Source organism: Aptenodytes forsteri, unplaced genomic scaffold, assembly GCF_000699145.1.
Source record: "Aptenodytes forsteri isolate BGI_AS27 unplaced genomic scaffold, ASM69914v1 Scaffold273, whole genome shotgun sequence".
In the NCBI taxonomy this organism is placed as follows: Eukaryota; Metazoa; Chordata; class Aves; order Sphenisciformes; family Spheniscidae; genus Aptenodytes; species Aptenodytes forsteri.
In genome coordinates this window covers 841764-866737 of record NW_008795041.1, presented here as the reverse complement: position 1 = coordinate 866737, position 24974 = coordinate 841764, and the positions used below count along the sequence as shown (strand labels likewise).

The window sequence follows — 24974 nt, the reverse complement described above, 5'->3', positions numbered from 1 at the left end:
CAGAAGCATTGCATCAAAACGAGAATATTCTTAATTGGGCATGAAAAGCTTGTATAGTCAAGTTGTCATGGGCTACCCTTGGTTATTTGGGCACTGTGAGCCATTGTACACTGTACAGCAATTAGCTTTTAGGGAAAAGAAGAATGACTTAATACCTATGTCTATATTTTTAAACAAACTTAGTGGGTTCCTGTAAATAAAACAGTCAAATCCTCACTCTTCCCACACAGAAAGTGCGCCAAAAAAAAAAGTTTTTATTAATATGTAAAAAGAGCTTTTCACTTTCACACAACACTTTTGGATTGGCTTTGCATAAATAAAATTTATTAAATAAAATGTTTGCTGTGTTTAATGTCCATTGACATAAGGTGAATGCCTTCTTTCCTGAATATAATTTAATTTCTGCATGGTAATAAAGATACGTACTTCTTAGTTGATAGCTTGCCCCGCAGTTAAAGGTCTGGGGAGATGAGAGTTGTCTTGATGCGAAAAACTTGGAATGGATGCCTCGGATCCTTGACAAGCAGAATGGGTGTAGAAGGAGGTTTGGGGAGTACGTGGGGATGACCGGTCAGAGACCCGTAAAGTTCAAGTATAAATCTTGAGCAGAGTCCAGTAACTGTTGAGTTGGGTTTTGGGTTTGGGAGGGTTTTTTGGGTTGCGGTTTGTTTGGGGTTTTTTTTGGAGTGGCGGTGGAAACGCTGGCCTTTACCATTTTCTTGTGTTAGGTGCCAGGATGGCAATGCCCTCTCGGTGAATTGGTATCATCGCCTGCGTTTAGCTAGAGCCCTCCTGTAGCTTTTTTGGATTAAAATGCTGTGAGGCAATCCGGCAGGTGTCTAAAATACATTAACAGCTGAACAAATAGAACACAAAAACACAGTTTGCTTCTAAGTCTCTGGTTGACTGGGAAGCTGGAGAATTTGGACCATGTAGAAGTAAAGTATCTCCATATTTATCATGGTTCTACGGCCAAGTTATGGATCACCGTGGGAGCTGCCGGTCAGACAAATCTAAGTTGGTGTCTAACTTGAGTTTAAATTAAAGCTTTTTGTTACTTAAGACAGGCCTCAATTAAATGAATTGCGGGCTGTCCTGATCTTTCTGCTCAAACTGAAAAAAATAGGCGACTTTGGTGACTGATCCTGAAAATGTGATTTTTTTCTTTTTTTTTTTTGATGTTGAAAATGTAACTTCCCGTGATGCCTATCTTGCTCTTGTCTTTACTTGAATTTTGACAAGTTAGTAGGCTGCTGGGCTCAAGCTGCGTATCTTAACGTACCTGTACTGGGTCTGGCTGGGATGGAGTTCCCTTCAAGAAGCGGATACGGTGCTGGGTTTCGGGTTTATGGCTAGAAGGGTGTTGATAATGCACCCATGTTTTGGCTATTGCTGGGCAGTGCTTGCACGCCACGTCGGCTGGGGGTGGGCACGAGGTGGGGAGGGGGCGCAGCCAGGACAGCTGACCTGAATTGGCCAAAGGGGAATATCCCTTACCGTATGTCACGCTCAGCGATGAAACATCAGGTAGAGGAAGAAGAAGGGGGCCTTTCATGGTGGCCGTTGCTTGGAGGCTGGCAGGGCATGGGCCTGCTGCTGGGAGGTGGCAAGTGATTTCACTTTTTTTTTTTTTTGGTCTTTTTTTTTTTTCCCCCTTCTCTCACCTGCCTATTACACTGTCTTTCATCTCTACCCCTGGGATTTTCTTCCTACTCTCTCCCTGTCTTGCTGTGGGGAGGTGTGAGTGAGCAGCTGTGTTGAGTGTTTAGCTGCTGGCCAGGGTCAGCCCACTACTCTACCATTCATGAATGGAAAGCTGCTATTTGAGGTAAATACTTCCATTTTTTAGGGGTGAGAGTGGAGTGAATAAGAGTTTTGATTTAGTATACTTCCATTTTTTAGGGGTGAGAGTGGAATGAATTTTGATTTAGCTCCTTCCGTGTTCTGTGCGGGAATTTGGTAGGCTGGATGCTCCCTGGGTCTAGTAGACCTGCGTAATGTTACATCCCATTCTTAAAAGCGTTGGTACTTGGGAGCAGGGTGGGAACAAACAAAAGGTGGTTTTGATGAGGGAGCTAATTCACCTTCACGAGACCAGTACCATGTACTAGTACTGTACTGTTGATTAGCGTTCAGCCGAAGGTAGCCCTTTCCAGGACACGGGTGGCAGTTGTAAGCTGGAACTTGACTCCAGAAGTCTGTGGTTCAGCATTTTGTTCCTCAGGAAGGTGCTCACCTGTACGTCACTGAGAGGACCAGCTTCCTTCCAGCATGCCCCCTCTGGTCATCGTCTACAGCAGACTATCCCTGCGCCGGTGCTGTGAGGGAATGGCAATGGTGGAGCAAAGGTATTGCTAACAACTTTCCTGTTTACTGTTTGGCTAAGGGTCATTCAGCTAAAAGAGTCAACATCTGTTGACCGAGCCTTGGTACGTGTAAGCAGGCCAGCAGTTTTCTCTTCCTTGCCTCACAGGAAGGGCTCCACAATGATATCTAAGGGGAACTCTAGATGCTCTGGATGCTAATTTAATTTGCAAGTGGCAGCAAATGATAAGCATTAAACATACTGAACTTGGGGACAGTTTTTGGCCAGGTCATACTTCCTTTTGACATTCATTTTGACATACACAACTCTTGAATAGGAAACGAAGAGGTCAATGGCCTGACCGATTGTTACTGCAAAAGCAAAAGTGCTTCCCAGAGAGCACGGTGGTGGCTCTTCCTGGCACAGGTGGGGCTGTGGCCTGTTACATGACCCCTCCAGCTGCTGGTGCTCTTCAGCGCTTGCTTACTTCAAGGAGAGCTACTGGCTACTTTGCACCAGCATGTCCAGCGTAGTTCATTCCTGTAATTAGTGATTTCAGTTTTCTGCGTCCATTATGGTTGGGTTGTTAATGCTTAAGTCTTCTTACTGCCTCACTAACTAGACAGAGCGGGAAGGAGGGGCGAACTACTAATTGCAGCGCTGTTCTCGTCGTTCTTCTTATGTTGCTTGTTTTTAATCCCCTGCCTGCTGTTAGCAGGACACCCCCACCCCGGTGCTGTAGGCACTGTGTCATCATGCATAGACATGTCTCCTTCCACACCTTTTTCCAGAATGGTTCCTCTAAAAGCGATGCAGGCAGGTGCAAAAGCACTTGAACATTGCCGCGGAAGGCTGAGATGCTGTCAGCTTTTAGCAGGTAGGCAGCAGCAGCAGCTGGAGAGGATGTGCGGAACAGCACGAAAGGTCAAAGCTGCTGAAGGACAGCTAGGCCGCTGCCCAATTAACCATGCTTCGGTCTAGCGGGTGCTCGTGCGTGTAAAAACACTAAAATGCCACATCTGGGAAGTGGAGATGAATGCGTTCTCTAAGTGTGATTTTGGTTTGACTGACACATATGGGGGGGGGGGAATCTCCTGCTGAAGGGAGCAATCGGGCCTGAGACAGCCAATGCAGCTGCCGTGCTAACAGCTTCTGTCCCCGGTTGTCCAACTTGCGAACCGGCTCCAGAAATATCTTAGGCCCCCTCAGGAAGCTGGAGACTCAGTGTTAGAGGCCCTTGTGATAGACTGGCCCTGTAACTTTTACTTCTCTGAGTTCATTCCTATTGGAAACAGGGTCTCCTGCAGAAGGGAGAACACCTGCCGAAGCACTGCCGTGTCTGGCAAGACCCAGGCTGCCACTCGTTCACTCATAAAAGTCTAAAGCCATTCTGGTTTTTTAATGACCTTGTTTTGCATCCCGGTTAACTGGGTGAAGTTAAATTATTGCAAAAGCATATTCACCTGATTAGCGGCATACTGTCAAGAGAAATTTTGGGTCTATTGTACAGACCCCCCCTACCTTTAAAAAAAAAAAGTGATTGTCAGTGTTCCTGATTTCCTTTACTGAAATGCCAGAGCTCCAAGCTGGAGCTCTGTGAGTCACTCACTGGTGGATACCTTCAACGTCCCACAAAGCCCTGCCGCTTCCCTGTAGAGCATCGAAGAGTCAGCCAGCTGGGGCTTAGGGATGCACTCAGTACCCATTCTTGTACAGCTGAAAGGCAGCAGGATGGGGTAATTTATCATGGAACAAAAGGAGAGCGTAATTTTGTTATCTTTAGTATACTTGTAGTTCAAAGTGCTGCAGTAAATGCAACCTCTGTACGGATTCCTTCTCCCTGAGTCTGAATTGTCTTTCACAGTACACGTGTACACACGTGCCTTCCTTCGATAGTGGCAACCTCGCACAAGCCTTATTTAGGTACCTATAGGACAGCTTGGTCCCACAGCCAGGTCACAGGGCCGGTATTTAATTTGAGTCAGCCTACATCTTGTTGACTTAAACCTTTTCGTTACTGAGTGGGAATGTGCTGCTGGGACCATTACGGTTTTTAATTTGCAAGTCCTACACATTTTTTTTGTGTGTGAAATGTTTGTGAAACATTGGAGGGTCATCATTTTTAAGCCTCTTTGTCTATCGGAGTGCCTTAATATTTTGATTTTAAAAACTGGTTACCTCCATAGTAATACTGCTTATGTACTGCAGTTAGTAGTAAAAATAATGGAATTTGAAGAAAGAAAAAAAAAAGGCATAAAACAGTCAACCTGAACAATGGCTACAGTAAGATATTTATTTATTGCATTAAACAACAGTTGCTTTAGGTGTACTTACACAGTCCTTGCGGAGCATACTCAATTCAGTAAGTTACTCCTGCAGATCGGTACATGCTGGGGAGAGGAAAAACCAGCGCGCTTTCCATCCACGGGCCTTTCTTTTCAAGGGAACTGCGCATAGCGTTGAGACCTACATTCTTTGTACTAATTATTTCCAGAAGTCTGGGCATAACAAAAACTACGGAAGGTAATTTAAGGTGAAAAATTGCCAGTTGAGGGTGACTTCTTCATTCGTTCTCAACACCTATGCATTTTATGCAGTTTTTCAGCATAAAGGGTATCTTCCCTCTAACGTTTTTCAGCTCGCACCAAGGAAATCTAAATTCTTTCACTTTTGTACTGAAATAAAACATGAACGACAGTGGAACTATAAACTACATTGAAAACATGCTACTTTATTTCAACAGATGTTGAAATAAGATGTTTATTTCATCAGAAGTTGAATAATAACATCTTCAGCCATGCTATCTCATCAGACCACTTGAGTGCTGGAGAGGAGCACTCTTGCACGCTTCCAGCACCGCAGCGTAGTGGCAGTTCGTTACTGATAAGGCCAACACGCATTAGTGGTGCACATCACAAATTTTTGTTGCCCCTGTTTTCTTCTCTAAGAACCTGATGGTTTGCATCACCAACTCCTCTGAATGTAAACTTGAACAACAGAAATACCTCTCTGAGGAGTTGCAAGTGGTTAAGAGTAACTGATGCTGAAATATTGATACACTCTCTCTCAGTTTTGCTGTTGTATAGGTAACGTTCCGCATTTGATACCTATACAACAGCAAAACTGAGAGAGAGTGTAATGTTCCTGCATTTTGCTTCAGTGAGGCAAAAAGCAATTTCAGGGTTTTTCCTTCACTGTGTATGAAGGACTGCATTTGCTTTTATTGTAGCACGCAAGACCCTTAAGTGTCAACTGTTTGATACCAGGCAATTTTTGATACGTGGCCATGCGGTTTATGCCCTTATCCATACTATACTGCATTATTATTGGTGTGCACACTGTGCCTTTTCACTTCAGCACTGAAATAGCAGACCAAAGCGCGCTTGCTAGCTGTGTAAACTCTCCGCAGAGAAGCCCAACAGGGTAGATTCTCTTAATTCCATCAAAGTCAGCTTCTGTCCTATGAATTGGTACTTCAGCTGACTGACTTGCAAACCCAAACAGGCATGGGTTTGCACGTTATGCATGGCCAAACGTGCATACCGAATGGTAACCTGGTGTTTGAGACTTGTGTAACTACTCTTCCCCTTTAAAAAGGCAATGATTCTCTGCTTTAAACATCAAGCCTGCATAAAAAAAACCCAAAAACATGTCCCAGAGAAAAAGGTTAGGAGTCAGTAAGCAACCTTCTGGCAGGAAACAGCAGAAGCGCAGTCAAAGCCAGCAACATGAACAGGCAACATGACAAAGATCAAATGGTTTTATATGAATACTGGTGATGGGAAAAAACACCAAGACCGATGACCCACCCCAACAAATTGCATGGATTAAATACCAGTAACGTACCTTGGACTTGGCAGAACTGAGGTGGTTATTTTGACTCTTAACACCAGGACATAAATTCGGTGGAAGTGATAGTGAACTACATCAGTATGGAATATCTATTACATGGCTGTAGTTAGAATAAGGTTAAAAATGAGAGACTTGAATTCATTTCCTCAGCTTGATCAAGTATCACAAGATGTAACAAGGTATTTAAATTTTTAGATGCTGTAAGTGATTACTTTCTTGAAGTAGAGCTTTCGGAGCAGTATTCTTGGCATAGTCTTGAATTATGCACAAGGCCTGCTTTAAGACTCAACTGTCACAGTCCGTAAGGTAGGCACAGCCCAGATCCTTGTTTGAGCCAGAAATCCAAAATAATGTTCAACCTCAAACCCAGAAGATAACAAACAGTTTAAAAGGGAAAAAGTCTTTGCAGGCAGCACAATATTCTTAAATTACTTAAAAGTTCAGGCTAGATAGGTGCCAGTCAGCAAGATCAATAAAAACTAGCATGGTTAGATGCAACCGAGTTAGGCTGTTAGAAGAAAAATACATCCTTCTTTCAAGAAGACATGTCTAAACAAGAGGAAAAAGGCGGATAATGGGAAATTCAAATGTAAAAAAAAAAAAAATATTCAGAAAGCAGAAAAAAAGTACCTGTGAGGAATGACTTACTAAAGGCCTAAAAGCAAGCGTCTTTTTCAAGTACATCAAACACACTTGCCAGTCTGCCAAGGAGATGAAGCCCCAGCGGCAACGGACTGAAGGGCTCAGAATGCAGCTGGTGAAAGAGGTTCCCGCATCAGAGAGACTCTTCACAAGAAGAGTTAAGTATGGCCTCAAATGTGTGTGTACATGTGTGCGCGTGCGTTAACAGAAGAGACTTAGCGCCTACCAAAAAAGTTTTAAAAAAGGGCAAAATTCCTCAGCTATTAACTGTGACGTGTAACCACATTTATCTCTAGCAAAGCTTGCGACTCTGACCAGTTTCTATAAGAAATTTAGGAAGACCAGGGAGATCCGTGGAACTACTAACAGTAGATTTGACTTCTGTATCAGTATGCACCGTAAGGAAGGATAGAAATGGTAGAGATGCTTCATAGGGGCAGAGGCAGCGCCTTTTGTGGAGACAAGTCTCAGGCATGAGGGAATACTTGGAAGGAGCAAACAAGTACGGCAAGGACAGCGACTGAGACCAGGCAACGTACCTGGATTTCCAAAATACTTGGGCACAGCTCTAGAAAAGGCTGAGGGGCAGGACCTACGTTGCTCAGCTCTTATAAAATGGGTATCTTCAAAAAAGTGAATTAATACTATCTTCAAAGAAGAGCACATCATAATATATTGTTGTAAAAAGTTCTGTGCTACCTAGAAAAAAGTATACATAAAGGAAAACTGAACTCAAAAGCAGTTCTCATAAGTTTAGGGAAGTTGCCAAATGTTAGGGAATATGCCAGAAAGGCAAAACAGAACACTTAGCATTATTAGGAAGCTGGGAGAATTGTACATTAGTAACAAGTGACCTCACATTCATATGACAGAATAGGGAGCACTCGATGAACTAGACAGCCTCATTTTTAACAGACACCCCACCCCCCCATTTTTCACACAGCACCCTCCTGAACTATGGTAGGCAACCTTTTGGAGACAGAAGGCACGGGCAGAATTCAGAGCAGGCAGCCGCAGGTTCAGCCGGAGCTCCCGCCCTCCGGGGTCCGACGTGCCCTCCACCTTACGATGCCCCCGAACTGAAGCCTGCAGGTACAGCGCTTTACTTACCGGACCCTGCCCGTGACCTCACCTCACATTCATATGACAGAGAGCACTCGATTTTGGAGACAGAAGGCACGGGCAGAATTCAGAGCAGGCAGCCGCAGGTTCAGCCGGAGCTCCCGCCCTCCGGGGTCCGACATGCCCTCCACCTTACGATGCCCCCGAACTGAAGCCTGCAGGTACAGCGCTTTACTTACCGGACCCTGCCCGTGCGGCTTGTACCAGCTACCACCAGGAACATGCTAGCCATCGGCACCACCCTGTAACAGCCCCCTCCCTAGGGCACGTCACTCGAACAATACGCTCCAACTCAAACTTCCACATCTTTTAATTTTCGTTCTCAAGTTTTCAAACAAATACAGTGAGTTCAGTAGATCCAGTTAGAAGACATGAATACGTTAAAGAAAAACTCGGAGTCCAATATATTAAGCATACTTATTTACTTAATCTATACAGAATCGAGTAGATAAAATTTCAGATTCACATTAGTGAAAAATCTCTACAAAATGTTTTTGAAAAGCAAAACAAAGACTGCCTGTTCATTTATCATTTTTCCTCATGAAAGCAGACATGGGTTGTAAAAATAAAGCAGTGTGTTTAGCACAAACTAGATTTCTGCATCACTTTTTTCACAGTTATTTCCATCTACAGTCCAAAGAGGTAGATTTTCTGCAACACCTGAGAATTGAACTGTAACGTAACCAGGTGTAATGAAAGGAAGGACAAAACATTAGAGATACAGCCCTAACTTACTTGTGTACGTATACACATATTTGGGTCTTGCGTCACATAGAATTTAGCTTTTTGCAGCTTCATCGTGGTGAAACTGTCAATCAGGCCCCCCCCCCGAGTTTTGACAATTAGACATACTTATCTCAGGCTACATCAGTTTACAGGCCAGGTTCAACAGTTTATGGTAATGGGAGAAAGGCATTAATACCAGTTCATTTAAAAACCCTACTGGAGCCAATTTGGCTGCAGACTGGCAGTGCAAGAGCCTGCTGTATGGCAGATCAGTCAGAGTGCTGAGCTTATCCCTTATATAAATTTGTTGGGTTCCCCCCCCCCTCTTTTTTTAAAAATTTTTTTAAACAGCACTCTTTAAGCAATGCATGAAACTGTATTGACCGGTTTCAGGAAGCAAAGTATAGCCCACCTTGGCCAGATAAGTTGATATATGATACGGGCACGTTAAGGGTAGGAAAGAGAAAAAGACATCCCCGTTTCAAAAGCCTTTCACTTGGGGCGTTCTGCTTCATTGACATTATTAAGTCAGTAACAAATATATTTGTATTGCTGTTCTATTCACCTGTCATGTCTCTAAAAGCCCTTTAAAATAGTCTTGCAGCAGGGTCCAAAAATTCACTCTTGCCTCCATATAGAACAAGCGCTATAGAAAGAACTGTTAAAGATACAAATGTCCAAATAATAAACTGTAAAAATAGAAAACTGCATGTCCTACCTTGCCAAGGGTATGATGCATCAGATACAAAGTTTTTCACTTTCCCTCAGGAAAATTACTTCATGCTTAGTGTTAGCTGAAAACCAGTTCTCGCAACAGCTATTTTTCTTTTTTAAACAGTTTGATTCTATAAAGCAAGTCATTTGAAAAGCAAGTCTGAAATACTCGTTTCCAGTACTTTTTATGCCATATGGTTAGCATGATTAACATTGCAAAGCTCTGAGTCTAACCTGACTGACTGCTCATTGCTACCTTCTTTTCATTCCTGCATTGTGCTTGGACCACAAACACAAAAACCGCACCAGCCTAGGAGAAAGACGGCCAGCTTCCCATTTGCTCCGCCATTTAAGAAATGTCAGTTTTGCACAGTTCCTCTCAGTGGTATGAGCCAAAACACGTTTGTCAGGCCTTACATAACCTTGCTCTCTTTCAGAGACAGCTACATTATTTCAATGTACATTACTACAAGGAAAAGGGTCAGGAGCTCAGTGCAGCCTGAACATTCAAGTAATTTAGCCACTACACTGGTCAAGGGCAATGAGGGTGGGAAGCTCATTGAGAGATGTGCTTGATTCAGAAATCCCCCTCCCAAGTAAGTGCAAAGAACTTTAAGTACCAGAAAAGGCTACACGTTTGCATTTCTTAAAACAACGGCAACCAAAACTAGAAAGTAAATACATGGCAACTAAAGTTAAGGGTAGCTTGTCGTTATTTCACACATTGTCTTGCCAAAAAATAAACATTGGTCCTAGTTTCCCTCAGGAAAAGAAGTCAAAATGTGGATATCAAATTTTCTAGGAAAAGACTACATGGTTTAAGGTCAACAAGGGAGCTTGGCTTGTGGTATGTTAGTGTAAGAATTAGAAGTACCATCTTTACCAGATAACCGAACTGGGAAGGCACTCCGCCAACTGGTACAGCTTCGAGGTTGCGTGCGCAAGGAATTCCACGTTGTACTTCAGGAAAAGCATTTGAATCTACATGTTCAATTATAACCAGTATACGCTTAACTCACACTTAAATACATCGCATACAAGGCTATTAGAGAAAGCCTATATGCCACAGACGCGCGTCTTCCACACCTACGGCAGTCAATGTCTGTTTTCCAGCCCTTCAGATAATCCGGAGATTTGTCTAGACAGTAATGGATTTCTCTAGTCAGGATAACCATGTGATGGACACGCTGCAGCTGAGAGGGAAGAACGTGACCAACACCTGTGCAATAGGCTACACGACTGCAAAATTCCACTCGGTAACGTTGCTGTACATTTTCTCACACATTTGTATTTAACGTGTTCACAGGTAGGGCAAATAGTCCAAACTAACCTTTACAACACAACCCTGAGAAGTCTGCAAAAAGTTGTACACCCTGTTTCACCAGCTGCAAATTAATGGATTTCAAAGCTGTTTTTTCATACCACAAAGTACATAAAACCCTTTAAACGTATCTTTTACTATATTCTGGACCTTTACTTTTTCATTCATATATACGGAAACATACTAGAGGGGAAAGCTGAGATTTTTTTACTGGCCATTAGACATCCTTATGTAGATAAGTTTACTGGAAAAATTGGTAATCTTTAGTTTACTGAGTGGCAAATCAATGAACAAAACCAGAATGCTGTTCTTTAAACCAAAAGAGTGACATGCTGTCACTGTTTTCCCCGGAACGATGTCGTATCTGTACACGGTCTTCCATGACAGTGATTTGTGTCGTGGGGAGGAAATGCACATGCATCCTTTTATGGAAAAATATTTTCTTTTAAAAAATGAGGCAGATGTGCAACACAGTTGTGGAAAATTTATAGTTTAAGCTATTTAAAGCTGCTATGCAGCTTCCTGTACCACATAAGTCCAGTAGTTCTAAGAAAATACAGATATGGTAGAAAAAGTAAGAAAATTTTCACCACAAAACCAAATAGTTACCACCAACAGAGAAAGTTATACACAAAATATATCTCTCAATACAGTGTTTACACTTCATTTTAGTCTACAGATTCAGTGCCAGGAACAGGACTTGTTGAGACAGTCTTTTCGGAACTATTTGCCACACGTGATTCCACATCGGGTTGGATTCCTGGTTCCGTGTCAGTGGGAGTTCCCAGCTCCTCGTGGGAATTGAGTGTGCAGGACTGCAACACCTGCACAGCTAGATCCACATCTGCTTCTCTGAGAGAAACCTGCTCCTTAAGGACTTCCACCTTCTCATTCAGCTCGTTCCTTTCTGTCTGAAGGGCCCTGCATAGCTTCTCCAAACGCTCCAGTTTTATTTGAAAGCCCTTGTATTCTTTATCTCTTACTGTTTTCTGAAGAACAAAAGAACATAAAAGCTCTGTGATCCAACTGTTGGGTTTTTTTTCTTAAATTAATGAGAAGAATCACCACTGTTTAATCCTGAATATTAAGTCTTAATTAATCTAATTCCAGCTGCACTAGAGCAAGTTTGCTCAGCATACTTGACCCCTACACTTCAGATGGTTTGTCTAAGCTGGAGTGGCAACAGACACCTTTAGAAACAAGCAATAAGAACTAGATAACCACATAACGCTAATTGTAAGCGAGGGCCGAATATCAGTGAGGATCCTGATATGAAGTCCCATAAAGCAGTCAATTACAACCTAAATAATGGCAACTATAGGGAGCAGAAGGGCATGCAAGTGGGAAATCTACAATCCAGCAGCAGAATCCAGGTCAGAAGGTACCATACTCATGGTTCTCCTAACTAGGCTCCTCAAAAGAACAGAGAAAGAGAAGCAGTGCTGTAGCAGGACCTATATGACCTAGCATGGTTTAGCAAGATCATACCTAATATACTTGAACTAGACATTAGATAGCGTAGGCAGAACTGTACGCCTATGGCCTGTGTGAAAACTGTTTCAGCTCCTCTCTTGCTGGACTACAATTAAGTAATGGCACCTTATGACCTCAAAAGCAGCAGCAATGCAGGAAAGTAACTGATCCCTTAACACACGGGTTATTTCCTTCATGTCAGCCTTGTATATTTAAAATAGATTTCTATTGCAGCACTGATGGAACTTTGCTCAGCATCTTAAAATACAGTCAATTCATTCAGCTTGTATGATTTCATACACATCAACCCACCAATTAAACAGTAAGCAAGGAAAGATGAGGCTGAATTTTTTTTTTGTCATGAGTTTAGATTTATATAGGAGCTTTTTATTTTCCATGTCTGAGGAGAACAGCACCATTTACACAACAGAAAACGTAAGGCAGACAATCCAAGAAGAGGCTACCGTGTATTATTTCCAATTCTCTGAAACTGAACAACTGTATGAAGTTTGCTAGGATACAGATTCTAGTTTAGCCATACTGCAGCTTAAAAGATAATTACCTCTTCAGCCATTTGCAGAAGAGCCTTGTTGTTGTTTTCCCATTTTGTACGCCACACTATGGTTTCCTTTTCCAGTTTCTTAATCTTCTTCGTCATCTACAAAAGATAAGTAAAAGACTTAATTTTGTGGCTTGCATTGCAACGTAAGTAGGTTTACATGAGTAATTTGACTTCTTAGTGTTACTTTCCAAGTCCAGTTTGAACAAGTTATTTTACAGAAAAGTCCTTCTGCACAAAATCAACGCCACAAATACAGATTCTGCATTCAAAGAAAACGAGATTGATTCTTAGAAGAAACAGACTAGCAACCTTCAAGTACAACTAATAAAAAGCTCCAGGAAAATAAGTTTTAAAACATAAGCACAGCCAAAAAGACCGAGAAGTATTGTATGCCTTTGATAAAACATTGAAATTGGACTTTAGATATTATGCAAGTATGTCAAGAACCAGAAAAAATTACATACCTTTCCATAATATGACAAATTCTTATGCCCCATCTCATGATCCAAATTAAATGTCAAAATACTCCATATATTTTCAGAAGGCAAACACTGTTTTAAATTCAAAATGCATCCCACTAAGAACATGCATTTTTGTATTACTTTTTATGAAACTCTAAGTAATCCTGTAAGTACCTTCTCCATTTCTTGCCTGAAGGTTGTAAAGAGTTCATTACTTTTTGCCATGGTGGTCTGGAATTCCTCAAACTTATCCATGTAAAGAGAAAGCTGTTGGGAAAGAGGCAGGAACATTAATCTGAACAGCTGTATACAAATACAAGAATATTAAGATACAAGGGAAAATTAAACTCAAAATAGTAGAAGATTAACTTTTTATCTTTTTTATACTATCCTACTATTTCCATTTGAGGAGCATGCAGAGCTTGTCTGAACACGTGCTATTCAAATTATATATGAAAGGAGAGTTCTATGTTTATAGAACAGCAATATATTCTAAAGAAAAAAGGATATTATACTTAATAAAATGTTGCAAGACACAGTTCATCACTATCTCATTTTCCACCAGAAAAAAAAGTCTGTGGACTTTAATATACAGGAAATTCAGCACATGGTTAGTGAAATTAAACTTAGAAAAGACCCATCTTTCCACCACAGCCAAAGCTAACAACCAAGGCTGGGACAAAAACCAAACATGACTGATTCCAGAAATCAAAATACACATTCACAACCTATGAAATCTGCCCAGTGAGCTAAAGTCATGATAAGTTGTCATGGTTACCCCAGTCACAGCAACCCCCACCCCACCCCCCCCGCCCCCCCTGGCGGGCAGGGGGTTTTTTTAGTAAAATTCGTGGGTTGAGATAAAGACAGTTTAATAGTTAAAATAAAACAACAACAACAAAATTGTAATGAAAAGGAAAACAACAAGAGAGAAAAAGAGGAACAAAACCCAGGAAAAATAAGTGATGCAACTGCTCACCACCCACCAACTGACGCCCAGCCCGTCCCCGAGCAGCAGTCACCCACTCCCCGGCCAAATCCCCCCAGTTTATGTACTGAGCTTGACGTCACATGGTATGGAACGGTTCTTTGGCCAGTTTGGGTCAGCTGTCCTGGCTGTGCCCCCTCCCAGCTTCTTGTGCACCTGGCCCAGCAAGGGAAGCTGAGAAGTCCTTGGCTAGTGTAAGCACTACTTAGCAACAACTAAAACATTGGTGTGTTATCAACATTGTTCTCATCCTAATTCCAAAACACAGCACTGTACCAGCTACTAGGAAGGAAATTAACTCTATCCTTGCCAAAACCAGGACAAAAGTGAATGTTGACACGGAATTCATTTAATAGCGAAAAACATTGCATTTTAACAAGTGCAGAGCATTAACATTCGATACCAGAAAATTTTCTTGCCCTGCACCACAAGGTCAATCATCAAGAAGGAACTGCAAAATATGTTAGTTAACATAGTTTTTCACAAAAAAATAGGTTATGCTTCTTATTAAAACAACTTATACTATCAGCGTTGTGATTTGATGTTCTGAGAATACATGACCATTTACTAGTAACTTCCTTCTCCATCTGAAGAGTAATCAGTTCTCTCAATTCTTACATTGGGGGTTGCAGGACAATACAATTCAGAGCACAGAAATATTGTATTTTCCTCTAACAGTAGATGAAATTTCATAAAAGGAATTAGCCTACCTTGTCAACAGTAGATCATGACTCCCTGCCATTATTGTGACTGAACCTTCTAGCTCATCTTATTCTACAAAAAAATCTGTTGGCCCCAGGAAACCACAAACTATACCCATTGTTACTATTAAAAAGCATAACAAAGGCAGTGGGATTTTAAATAAAGGGTAACCAACTTGAAAAAAAAATCATAAAAGACTAAGCGCAGCAAAAAACTATTTGGGAGAATCTGGATATTAATGGGTCCAAGTCATTGGACACCCCAAGGAGGGGTGTGTGTGCCCATACGTGATTACATTTAACTACACACACACACACTTTAAATATAACTGTTGGAAAGCCTGGAAAAGAATTAGATACAGTAAGTGTGAAAAAAGGGTATGAAACAGAGCTTGCAAGGAGACAATAGAAAACCTTACAAAACTGAAGCAGTAAGAGGTATGCAACACAAGGAATAGCTACTGCTTCTCAGATGCTGTGTTAGCTGAACCTACCATTTCCCCTTGCCTTACGTGCTGAGCTCACGTGTGGCCAATGACTGCGGGTGATCCAGAACCACAGCACAAAAACTGGAGACCATCTCTCCACTCTCAGAGAGGATTTTGCTGTAGCATTTACAGCAAGAAAACAATTGGAAGATAGTAATTTTTTTGTGGACAGAGACACTCAGATTTAGGTTACTAAACCTGAATGACTAAAGGATAAACATGACATTGCTTGCTCCCAATCCTCCACAACAGGACGGGATGGAAACAGTAAGGACCAAATTCTAAAACCTGCATGGGTAAAAATCTCCACCCAACTCTTTATAGTCACAAAGGCCTCTTATAGCCTGAACAGCTATAAAAAAAGATAAAAATACCTTTGGGAGAGAGAACAACAGTTTCAGAGAAGCCAAGAAATGGTAAAAAAGTAGCCACAATGAAGAGATTCCCAAGCTTTCATACATTCTAGTCTTTGTAGTATTAACACTATTAATTTAAAAGGATACTAACTCCAGCAATTCAATGGTTAGCACCTTCCAGTAACAGTGTACTCTCCAGATGTACTAAACAGCAAGTACAAAATGTCAAGTCTTTACAATTTATACTTCACACTTCACTACTGAAGAGTTACCTATTGGAAATTAAATTTAAGACTTAATTAAAAAAATACCAAGTACTTTTCACAAGTAGTATATTGCATCTGAAGAATGACAACATGTAGGTTTTTTTCATATGTTGTGTTACGTTCATTACAATCACAAATCTCTTGGTATTTTTTTTTTTCCAGTACAACTGTTATTGAAGAGCACTCCATTAAAAAAAATACCTGCTGCTTCAGCTGAGCTTCCTGTTGCTTCATCTGTTCACATTTGTGCCTGGACTCAGTAGCTTCTTTGAGCAGCTAATATAATTAAGAAAGTACTCCTAAGAATGGCTTAAAGAACTTGACCTATGATGAAAAATGAACAAAGGTTAACATCGTCTAAGGGCCATTCAACCATGTTTTCTCACATAGGTTTTACATTATTGTACTATTATATACATATATATGTACATATATATACATATATACAATTTAAAGCATGTGCTGGCATGCAGAAATTATTTTGAGACATTTTTCTAATTGGTAGCATGAGTCAATGTTTCTATTTCTGTAGCAAGTTTGAACTGCTAAATTTATATGAGTAGTTCATTAATGAACCGTATGTAATTTAACTGTTTTGTAACCTAATTTATTTTCCACCTCCATTTCTTCAGTCACTAATATTACCTTTACAGACTAGTTCAATTTTGCTTCAGTTTTTGATTCCTCTTTGAAGATATTTTCATCAGCTTATGATTCCAAAATTATGTTTTAGTAGTATAGAACAATCCAACGCTGGATGATCATTTTAAGATTATACAGGAAAAGCAAGGCTTTTGCCAAGAAGTTACAGATACATAAGGAGCATTAAAAAAAAAAGTCTTCACCTAAGTATTGTTTTTTAAATGGAAGCTAACTTCTTGGAACACTGGAAGTAAATTGCTGGTTATCAACATACAAATAAAACATCAGGAATAGTTCTGGGGACAGACAGTTCAGAAGAGTATATGCTTTACTCTGCTTTTGTTATTTCTTATAGCATAAAAACCGAAGTTACAACTACAAGACAGCAAGAAAGTACCTTTGGTGTTTCCTGGTCTAAGAAAAGTCTAAATGATATCCAGCACATTTGCTGAGAAAATGCAAACAGTAACATTACTTGCCTGTGAATATGGACATTAATATTGTAGGCATCATACACACATAAACAAAATTTAAATCTCAGTCTTGATGTTGAAATCTATCTTAACTTTCAAAAGACAGTCCCCTCAGTTTGCTGTATTTGGTTTACATCATGAAAAGTCTGGTTTGGTGGGTTTTGTTATTTCTCTTAACATACATAGAATTCACTTACAAACTCCCTTTCTCGCTGATGTTTTTCCTCTGCTTCTTTAATAAGTTGGGTAGTTTGCTGAAGTTTGGCATCCACAAGTTGCTGCTGCAGTTCTTTATGTTTGAACACTTTATCAATATGCTAAACAAAGAAAGAAAATTGTATTAGTCAATTATAAACAGTGCACTGGTCAATTAAGGTAAGTGTACGTGTATGGGGAGATGCATATTGTTTAGAAGTTTCATGCAAAAGAAAAAGCGGCAAAAGACTTTTACATGCTTTTTTTCTCCCGTTATTGCCATACATTATAGCTACACGTTTTTTGTCTTTCATGGAAGCCAGATGCATATTTTATTAAATTGGTACAATACTGTCAGTCACTTCACACCAGGCGTCTCAAAAATCCTGTAACAATTAGTCTACATCCTTTCTTCTAAAGTTGGTGTGTCTACCTCTAATCCTAACTGTATTTTGTTACATCTAAAAGCTCATAACTAAAAAAGCTCAAAACAAGCAAGGTTTGCAACAATAGTGTATTTGGCTTATGACATTCCACAAATCATTGAATTTTGCAGTCCTACTTCCATACGTAAAGTAGCACAAGGCAGCTTCCTACCTTTTCTCTTCCCCAAATTATCTCATGGTAGATACAAATATTCCATGAGCGCAAGAGGTGGGGAACTAGAGTCTACAGAGAGCTTTCTAACTGATGCAGATTTAAAAAAAACCCAACACCAAAAAACCCCAAACCAGTTGAGAAATTATATTCCAAACCTCCTATGCTAACCAAGAACTAACTAATCTTAGCTGTAGAACTCCTTGAAGCTTAGTTGTCTTTGACAAGGAGAATTAGCTGTTTTCCATTACTGTAGCTTAGACTGGCTAGCTCACATACTGGTGCCAATGAAAGCTAGCTCCGTTAGCCCTAAAATACAGTCATTTCCATGACACCAGTCCAAATATATTCTTAAAGCGGGATAGCTTATTTTGATTCTATGCCAACAAGAGCTACATACACAAAGCAGCTTGCTAAAACCCCCCAACCTTAATGAACCAAAACAAGTAACACAGAGAATAACTCTTATAATTTAGAAGAACTTCAAATATTAATACATATTTACGTTGGAAATAACCTTTGGAGGCCATTTAGTCCACTCATTTTGAACTTTGATCAGTTCAAAGTCTGATCAGGTTGCTCACACCTTGCCCAGTTGAGTTCTGAATACCTCTAAAGATAGAGATTCCACAATCTCTGGACAACTTATTTCTATTTGACCGCTTTCACTGTGAAAGGCTTTTTTCAATGCATCTTGAATTTAGATATGCAAAACCAGACAGGAAAGGCAGATAGTGGGCCAAACAGCTACTTAATTTTTCACAGTAGGGAAGTAAAAAGAATAATTTAAAATACATATACGATGGCTGTAAAGTATTAGGGTTTTTTCTCCCTTTTAAATAATTATCTGAGCCTTACAGTCAAGGAACTAACAATCCCATTAGAAGCATAATGTAAGCACCTCTTCTCGCAATGCATACTGCTCAATGAGTTTCTTCAGTTTTTCCCCCAGTTCAATATTTTCCTGACGGAGCTTGGCATTATGTATACCATGCTGTTCCAGTTGAGCCTGAATTTCATTCAGTGTAATCTGGAAGTGCGCAGTCGCTTCTTTCCGTCTTTCTTCTTCTTCACGCGCTTGCTGTATATTTTCATCCTTTTATGAGAGAGTATTAACATGTTCAAACCAAACCATGCACCTTTTTCCTATTTTTTGAGTCAGAAACAATGGTAATATTCACTTCTGATGAGTTTCAAGTTCTAGAGTGCTAGAGTTAATATAAGCCACAATCATAATATGCTACGCTGACTACCCGTATGAAGTGCATGGAACAAAGAATCTAGAAATTCCAAAACTTTTAGAGAATCTTGTCCTTACCACTACCAACATTACTCAGAGGCTGGTATTCTAAGATGCTACATGAATACCTCTGCAAGCGTAAGAATTGCCCAGATGTCAAAAAACAGCATTGATACGATAATGAAAGTTCCTACAGTGATCACAGATAAGAATCTCTTAGCTTTCTTCCATTTCACTCCCATCCATTATATTCTGACAGAATTAAGCCTTTTTTGATACCCTGCCATTTCATGCTGCTGTTATTTCACTTGTGCTATTTTTTCCAGCAGTCATCAGCCCTGCTCCCAGAAACAAATATGGCAAGATCACATACTTCAAGTACTATGACCTAGGAACCAGTTTGAGGGGAAAAAAAATAGTTCGAGTTGAACTATCCCCATATTCTTTACCTTAAAATCAAGTACACTTATGCCACATGCCACTCATCTTCTGCAGGTACAGGTAATAGGCAAAGTGGTAAGGAAAAAGCAGCAATCAATAAGTAAGATTTCCACCACCACTGGCACTGTAGTTTATGGAAATGAACTAACCTTCAAAGTCTTGTTATGACGCTGAAGCTCCCGACAGAGAGATTCCAGTTTGCTACGTGCCAAAATGGCCTTGCTATGCTCACTCTGCAAGTGGACTTTCTCCTTCACAACTTGCGCTTGCTTCTTCTGCAGTATCTTCATCTGCTTTTGAACATTCCGGCTCTCCTCCAACTAACATTAGAGAGTATATTTATTAAATAAACATGGGCGAAACTATCTTTATGCATCTAGATGAGAAGACTGAACAAACTTTTAAACATTTCAGATGAAAGCAAGGAAGTCAAATAATTTCATTAAGACCCCCGAGTTCATCTTAAAGAGTAACTCCCATCATCCTACAGACAATTCTAAATGTGTAAGGACAGAAGATGAAAATATACAAATTCCAACTTAACAAACATTTGCCTTTGAGGAACAGGGACCATGGACCTGTTGACCACGGGCTATCAGCTTGCATTCAGTTACAGGGGTAGGACTAGCCCTGAGAAAGGAGGATGTGGCAGATACAATTAAAAGCCAGCTGAGACTGGCTTTTCAACAAGTCACAACTTATTCCACTCTCTTATCTGTAAGGTACACACAGCTGTTTATCCAACAGGTCTTGTTTTTACTATCAAAAAGAAAAACCCACTGAACTGTGTACAGAGTTCTTTCTTGTCAGCAGGAGCTCCTACCAGAGGAAGCAGTAATTGATACAAGTTTGTAAAATGCTAAGGTATTTCAGAAAGGAACAGATACAACCAGCAGCCCTGACAAATCAAGTAGAGTACTATTAAAGCTGCACGGCCCAGGCTTTGATAACTTAAGAGATCTGTAGTCTCAACCATTTGAAACAAACTTTCAATTCTATTTCCTTTAGGCTGTTTAGATGGTAGATGACAGCGTTAAACTTTGTATACAGTGCTGACTTCAAAATATATTCTATGAATACCCACTGAATGGAAGTTTCTTGCTTTATCTAGTTGAGAGTAAGTTCCATAACACATAATTTTTGGGCTCCCCGAGAAACCACATTATTTAGAGTCTGTTCTGTTGTAAAGAAGGTAACAATGTTAAGTGTAACACTGCTCCTTATTAGATAGTGCCTCAGCCTCGGGACACCACCGGAAAAGAAGGCTGGCAACGAGGAGCATCACCATGACAGAGAAGAATGCAATGCTGGTTTTCTGAAAGAGCTCAAAATAATGCTGAAGCACAGAAGAAAGAATAAAGTTAAGGACCTCCATGACAACAGTACATTAAATGTATATTTAATCTAGTTTAGAGAAAAGGAATGTTACGGAAACGTTTTTATATCCAAACATAAAAAGCCCTTTTCTTGGGTGGTCAGAAAAAAGACTTCAAGCAGCTGTGCTGTTTGCATACCTACAAAACTTCAGGCCTGTAAAAGTATGCCAGTGTGAGACATATCACCAAGGATGCAAACCTTCCTGCATCACAAATTGATCTCCTGATAGATTCCAAATTAGGAAAAAAAAAAAAATTGTGGAAGATCTTTTGCCAGGAGAGAGGCATTCCTACCTTTATTGTACAGTCCTTTTCATGAGACACCACTGAAAAACCTGACAGTGAGCTTTAAAGATGATGAATCTTTAAAAAAAGAAAAAAAGCATTGTAGGTGCACTGTCATGAACAGTTCAAACCTCTGCTGGCATTAAAGCTGACACCTATGCCAGTGGTTCACCACCACTATCATGAAGAAAAGAATGCATCTTAAAAGGAACACAACCAGATCCAACCTAAACTTTTTAAGGGGAACAGAGTACCTCTAAGACTCATTCAGCTAAAATGGAGCTACTGTTAGACCCGGACAAGCTCCCACCCAACTTCCCAGCAGTTCTGAGCATCGCAGGGAAAGCAACTGGTTTTCTAGGATGGTGGCTATCTACGGACTGTGAATGCTTACTCTACCTATAGACTATCGATCCTCTCCTGGGAGGGGAAAAAACGTGATGCAAACACGTCTCTCCTGATTGCCAAGCTTCTTGAAGGAAATTACAATTCATTTGGTCTAGCTGTTCCCTAATTGTTTTGAGATCTTTCCTTCAACAAGAAAACTCAAGTGAAGATGGTGCAGACTGTTTCCTTTTTGCAGAAGCGAGGAATTCATGCCAACCTAGCTCCTCATGCAGGCCATCATCATCACCACTGTGATTTGACATGGGAGCTGTTTGCTCAAATAGAAAAGGTATCACATGCACAAGCAATTGCTCATAAGAACTAACTCATTTACTGCATTTCTCTCACAATATCAAGCTCATTTTTAGGTGGGCTCCCCACCCTTGAGTTGCACTATGGAAGTATTATTGTTTCTCATTTAAATGAAAGTGACTTCTTAGAGAAGCTGCTGGTTCTGAAGGAAATTCACTCATGTGAACAAGAGCATGCAGGTGAGAGAGCAAGGAAAACAAAGCAAAAACATAACAGACCTCCAAGGAGGACTCTGGATTTCCTAAACAGAACTAATCTAAGTCTATTCTTAAGTAATTAGTATTGCCTCTGTGAGTAAAAAGACTACCTGCTAGCTCACCCTCAAAACTCTGGAGACATTATTAATCTCAAAGGAAAAATACACTTATTTCAGAAGTTATGCCATGTTGTGCAGCCATTATATCATTTTCAGAAACATTTTCATATATGATACACTTGACATCCACAGAAGGCAAATCCTATGCTTTTTTTAAGCTATTAAGTTATTCTCTTTAGTTCCGCATTCATTTTATATCTACAAATATGGTGGGAAAACATGTACACAGTATTTCCAGTCTTTCCATTCTTGTCTGTCCCTCTCAAGATAAACAAGTGAAGCATTTTTGTCTCCAAGCACATTCTGAAAAGTCACCTTCTGAGCCTCCCCCCCTCCCCCCCCCAGTTTTGTCATTAATATAGAAAATAAATTATCATTTCTCCTACTTGGGGTGGGAATGCACTTTATGATCAGTTACTGCTAACATTTTGCCTTTTTGGTTTGTTACTGAAGAAATGTATACTTTTCTATCCATTCCTTTGCATGATCAGAAAGCACAAAGCAAATTTAAACTTAGATCTTTCCAACTTCCCCTACCTCCCAAAAATCACTACAGAGTTAAGTATAACTGAACGTTTTTTCCCCCCTCAAATCTCCTTATCACGCTATGTTCTTTCCCTTTATCCTAAAGGGCGTAAATTATAAAATGCTAGCACAAAAGCATTATCAACAGACAAAGCCTAAGAAAATAATTAGTCCCAAAAGATACTCTTAGCTTTTCTGTTAATCCTAATGTTATGCTTCAGCACCAAGTTATCAAAAAGTTATCATAACCTATTTTTACTTTGGATTTAGGCAGTCATGTAGAAGTGAAATGACTACATGCAAGTTTGGCTGAAGCAATACTCATAATAAGCCTGAGTGTTTGGGGTTTTTTTCCTACCAACACTGTGAAACATTCAAAATTGTTAACTGTCCTGTATTAGAAGTTCCTGCATTCCACAGTTAATATTAACACATGAATAACTCCTGCTATCTTTACAAATTACTTACCAGATCAGCATACTTCTTGCACAAAGCTGCCAGCTTTTCCTCTGGAGTAGAAAGTGTGTTCAAGGCTTGCATTAATAATAGCACTTCTTTTCCTATGAATTGGATGAAAGACAACCATACTGAGAAAAAACATACCAGAAAAGCAGCCCGTCTTTAGAAGTAAAATATAGAACCATGAGAAATTAGCGTGAGTTAAGTTGTTCTCTGGTTTGATAGCTGCCTAATCCGAACGGATGACAAATGGGAAGTCATCACAGTAAGAATAAATTTGTCTTGCCTATGTGCCATTACACAACTTGGATAGCAAAAGTTACTTTAACCTTAAAACCACAAAAATATTTTTGTTTTATAATTTATAATAGCACAGATAAAGAAAAATCTGAGAGAGTGAAATTTAAAAGGTTATATTTTGCTAATAAAGGATAGTCACACAAGTGTTTTTAATAAGCCTTTGGAATTTAAATATCAGCAGTGCTTTGGTAGCATTGCACACTGCAATCCCAAATTTAAAAGTTAATCCAACAAGCGGAAAGTTAAAAAAGCTGATTAGTGATTACCACATTATTATTATTATTATTAAAGTTCCTGTAAAAATAGCACTACCAGCGGAAGGATTCTTACATATGCATTAAGAACTGTCTTTTCCTAAGCAGAAGTACACATTTTCTCAGAATATCCTGTTAAAGATGACAAGTTTTGGCTACAAAGTAAATTTCAGACAAAGACAGAGAAAATGCATAGCTATTTTACAAAAATATTAAAGCCATTTAAAAATCAAAATGCCAAAGAGAACATACCCAAAGTTTTCTCTTTGTGCTTTTCACCCTCTGGATCTTGTTGGCCATCAGGTGGATCAGTACGGACTTCTTCTCTCCCAGGAGTCTCCTCACGAGACTCTTGAGAGCAGCACATGGACCCCGGGTGCTTTCTGTTCTTTGTGATATACTCAGCCTCTTCCAATGCCCCCGTGTTTTCAAGGCTGTTACAATTGGACTGCGCATGCTGCAATGCTGTATCAGACAATTCATTGCACTTGCTGTTCACCAGCTGATCCTGGTTATTCATTCCCATCTCCTGAGATCCAGCATCTTCCATTGTACCACCAACGAACTACAGAAGGGAAAGGAAGAAGTGGAAGCAAACAGTCAAGCAACTATACTTAAAATGAAGACTTCCACCTTTCTTTTACATGGACAAATAAGAGTAAGATTCCACCGTCATTCAAGTTGATCAAGTCAAGTCGATACTCACTGTTAAGACAGGTGTATCAATAACTGTAGACAGAATGACCCTAAAGAGTGATGAAGAAAACAGCACACAACAGCCCAAAATATTAATTACTCTATTATGAAACAACTTCGATACCTCGTCATTGCAAAACCATTCATACTCTACAAATTAAAAGTTCACACGGAAATCTGTTCTTAATGCTCCAAAACTAACTGGCTATCATCTCAGCTGTTAAAGCACACAATCTTAAATGAAAACATTTCTCCCTCACAGTTCTTAAAAATGTATTTCACAAATCAACACTAAGTATACTAAATCTAAAACTCAGCAAGAGTTTAACTAAATTTATGTACTGTTATATGAAAAATAAGGTACAGAAATTGAGAGAGGAGGACACCATTATTAAAAACAACTTTATTAGGTATCAGTTTCAGAAAACGGGAAGATACCAGTTTTGAAATAATTCAAGAGACATACTGAAAGAAAGAGGGGGGGGAAATTAACCTGCTA

At 39.9% G+C, this 24974-nt stretch overlaps 1 protein-coding gene across 1 annotated transcript; it reads right to left on the bottom strand.

The window, feature by feature from the left end:
- Positions 1 to 8214: 8214 nt before the first annotated feature.
- On the bottom strand, positions 8215 to 24340 carry TXLNG (taxilin gamma). Its single transcript, XM_009276881.2, has 9 exons — positions 24032 to 24340; positions 23235 to 23326; positions 19715 to 19885; positions 18786 to 18980; positions 17290 to 17409; positions 16179 to 16253; positions 13353 to 13445; positions 12718 to 12813; positions 8215 to 11671 (listed from the first exon to the last, which is right to left on the bottom strand). Exons 1-9 carry the CDS (start codon positions 24327 to 24329, stop codon positions 11351 to 11353), a joined length of 1461 nt encoding a protein of 486 aa, XP_009275156.1. The 5' UTR covers positions 24330 to 24340; the 3' UTR covers positions 8215 to 11350.
- Between the last annotated feature and the right edge of the window lie 634 nt (positions 24341 to 24974).

Coding starts and splice junctions, on each gene's coding strand:
- TXLNG (XM_009276881.2), bottom strand. CDS start 24,329: ATGGAAGATGCTGGATCTCAGGAGATGGGAATGAATAACCAGGATCAG. Junction 23,327..24,031: donor GCACAAAGAGAAAACTTTGG/GTATGTTCTCTT, acceptor TCCAATTCATAG/GAAAAGAAGTGCTATTATTA. Junction 16,254..17,289: donor ATCAGCGAGAAAGGGAGTTT/GTAAGTGAATTC, acceptor TAATTATATTAG/CTGCTCAAAGAAGCTACTGA.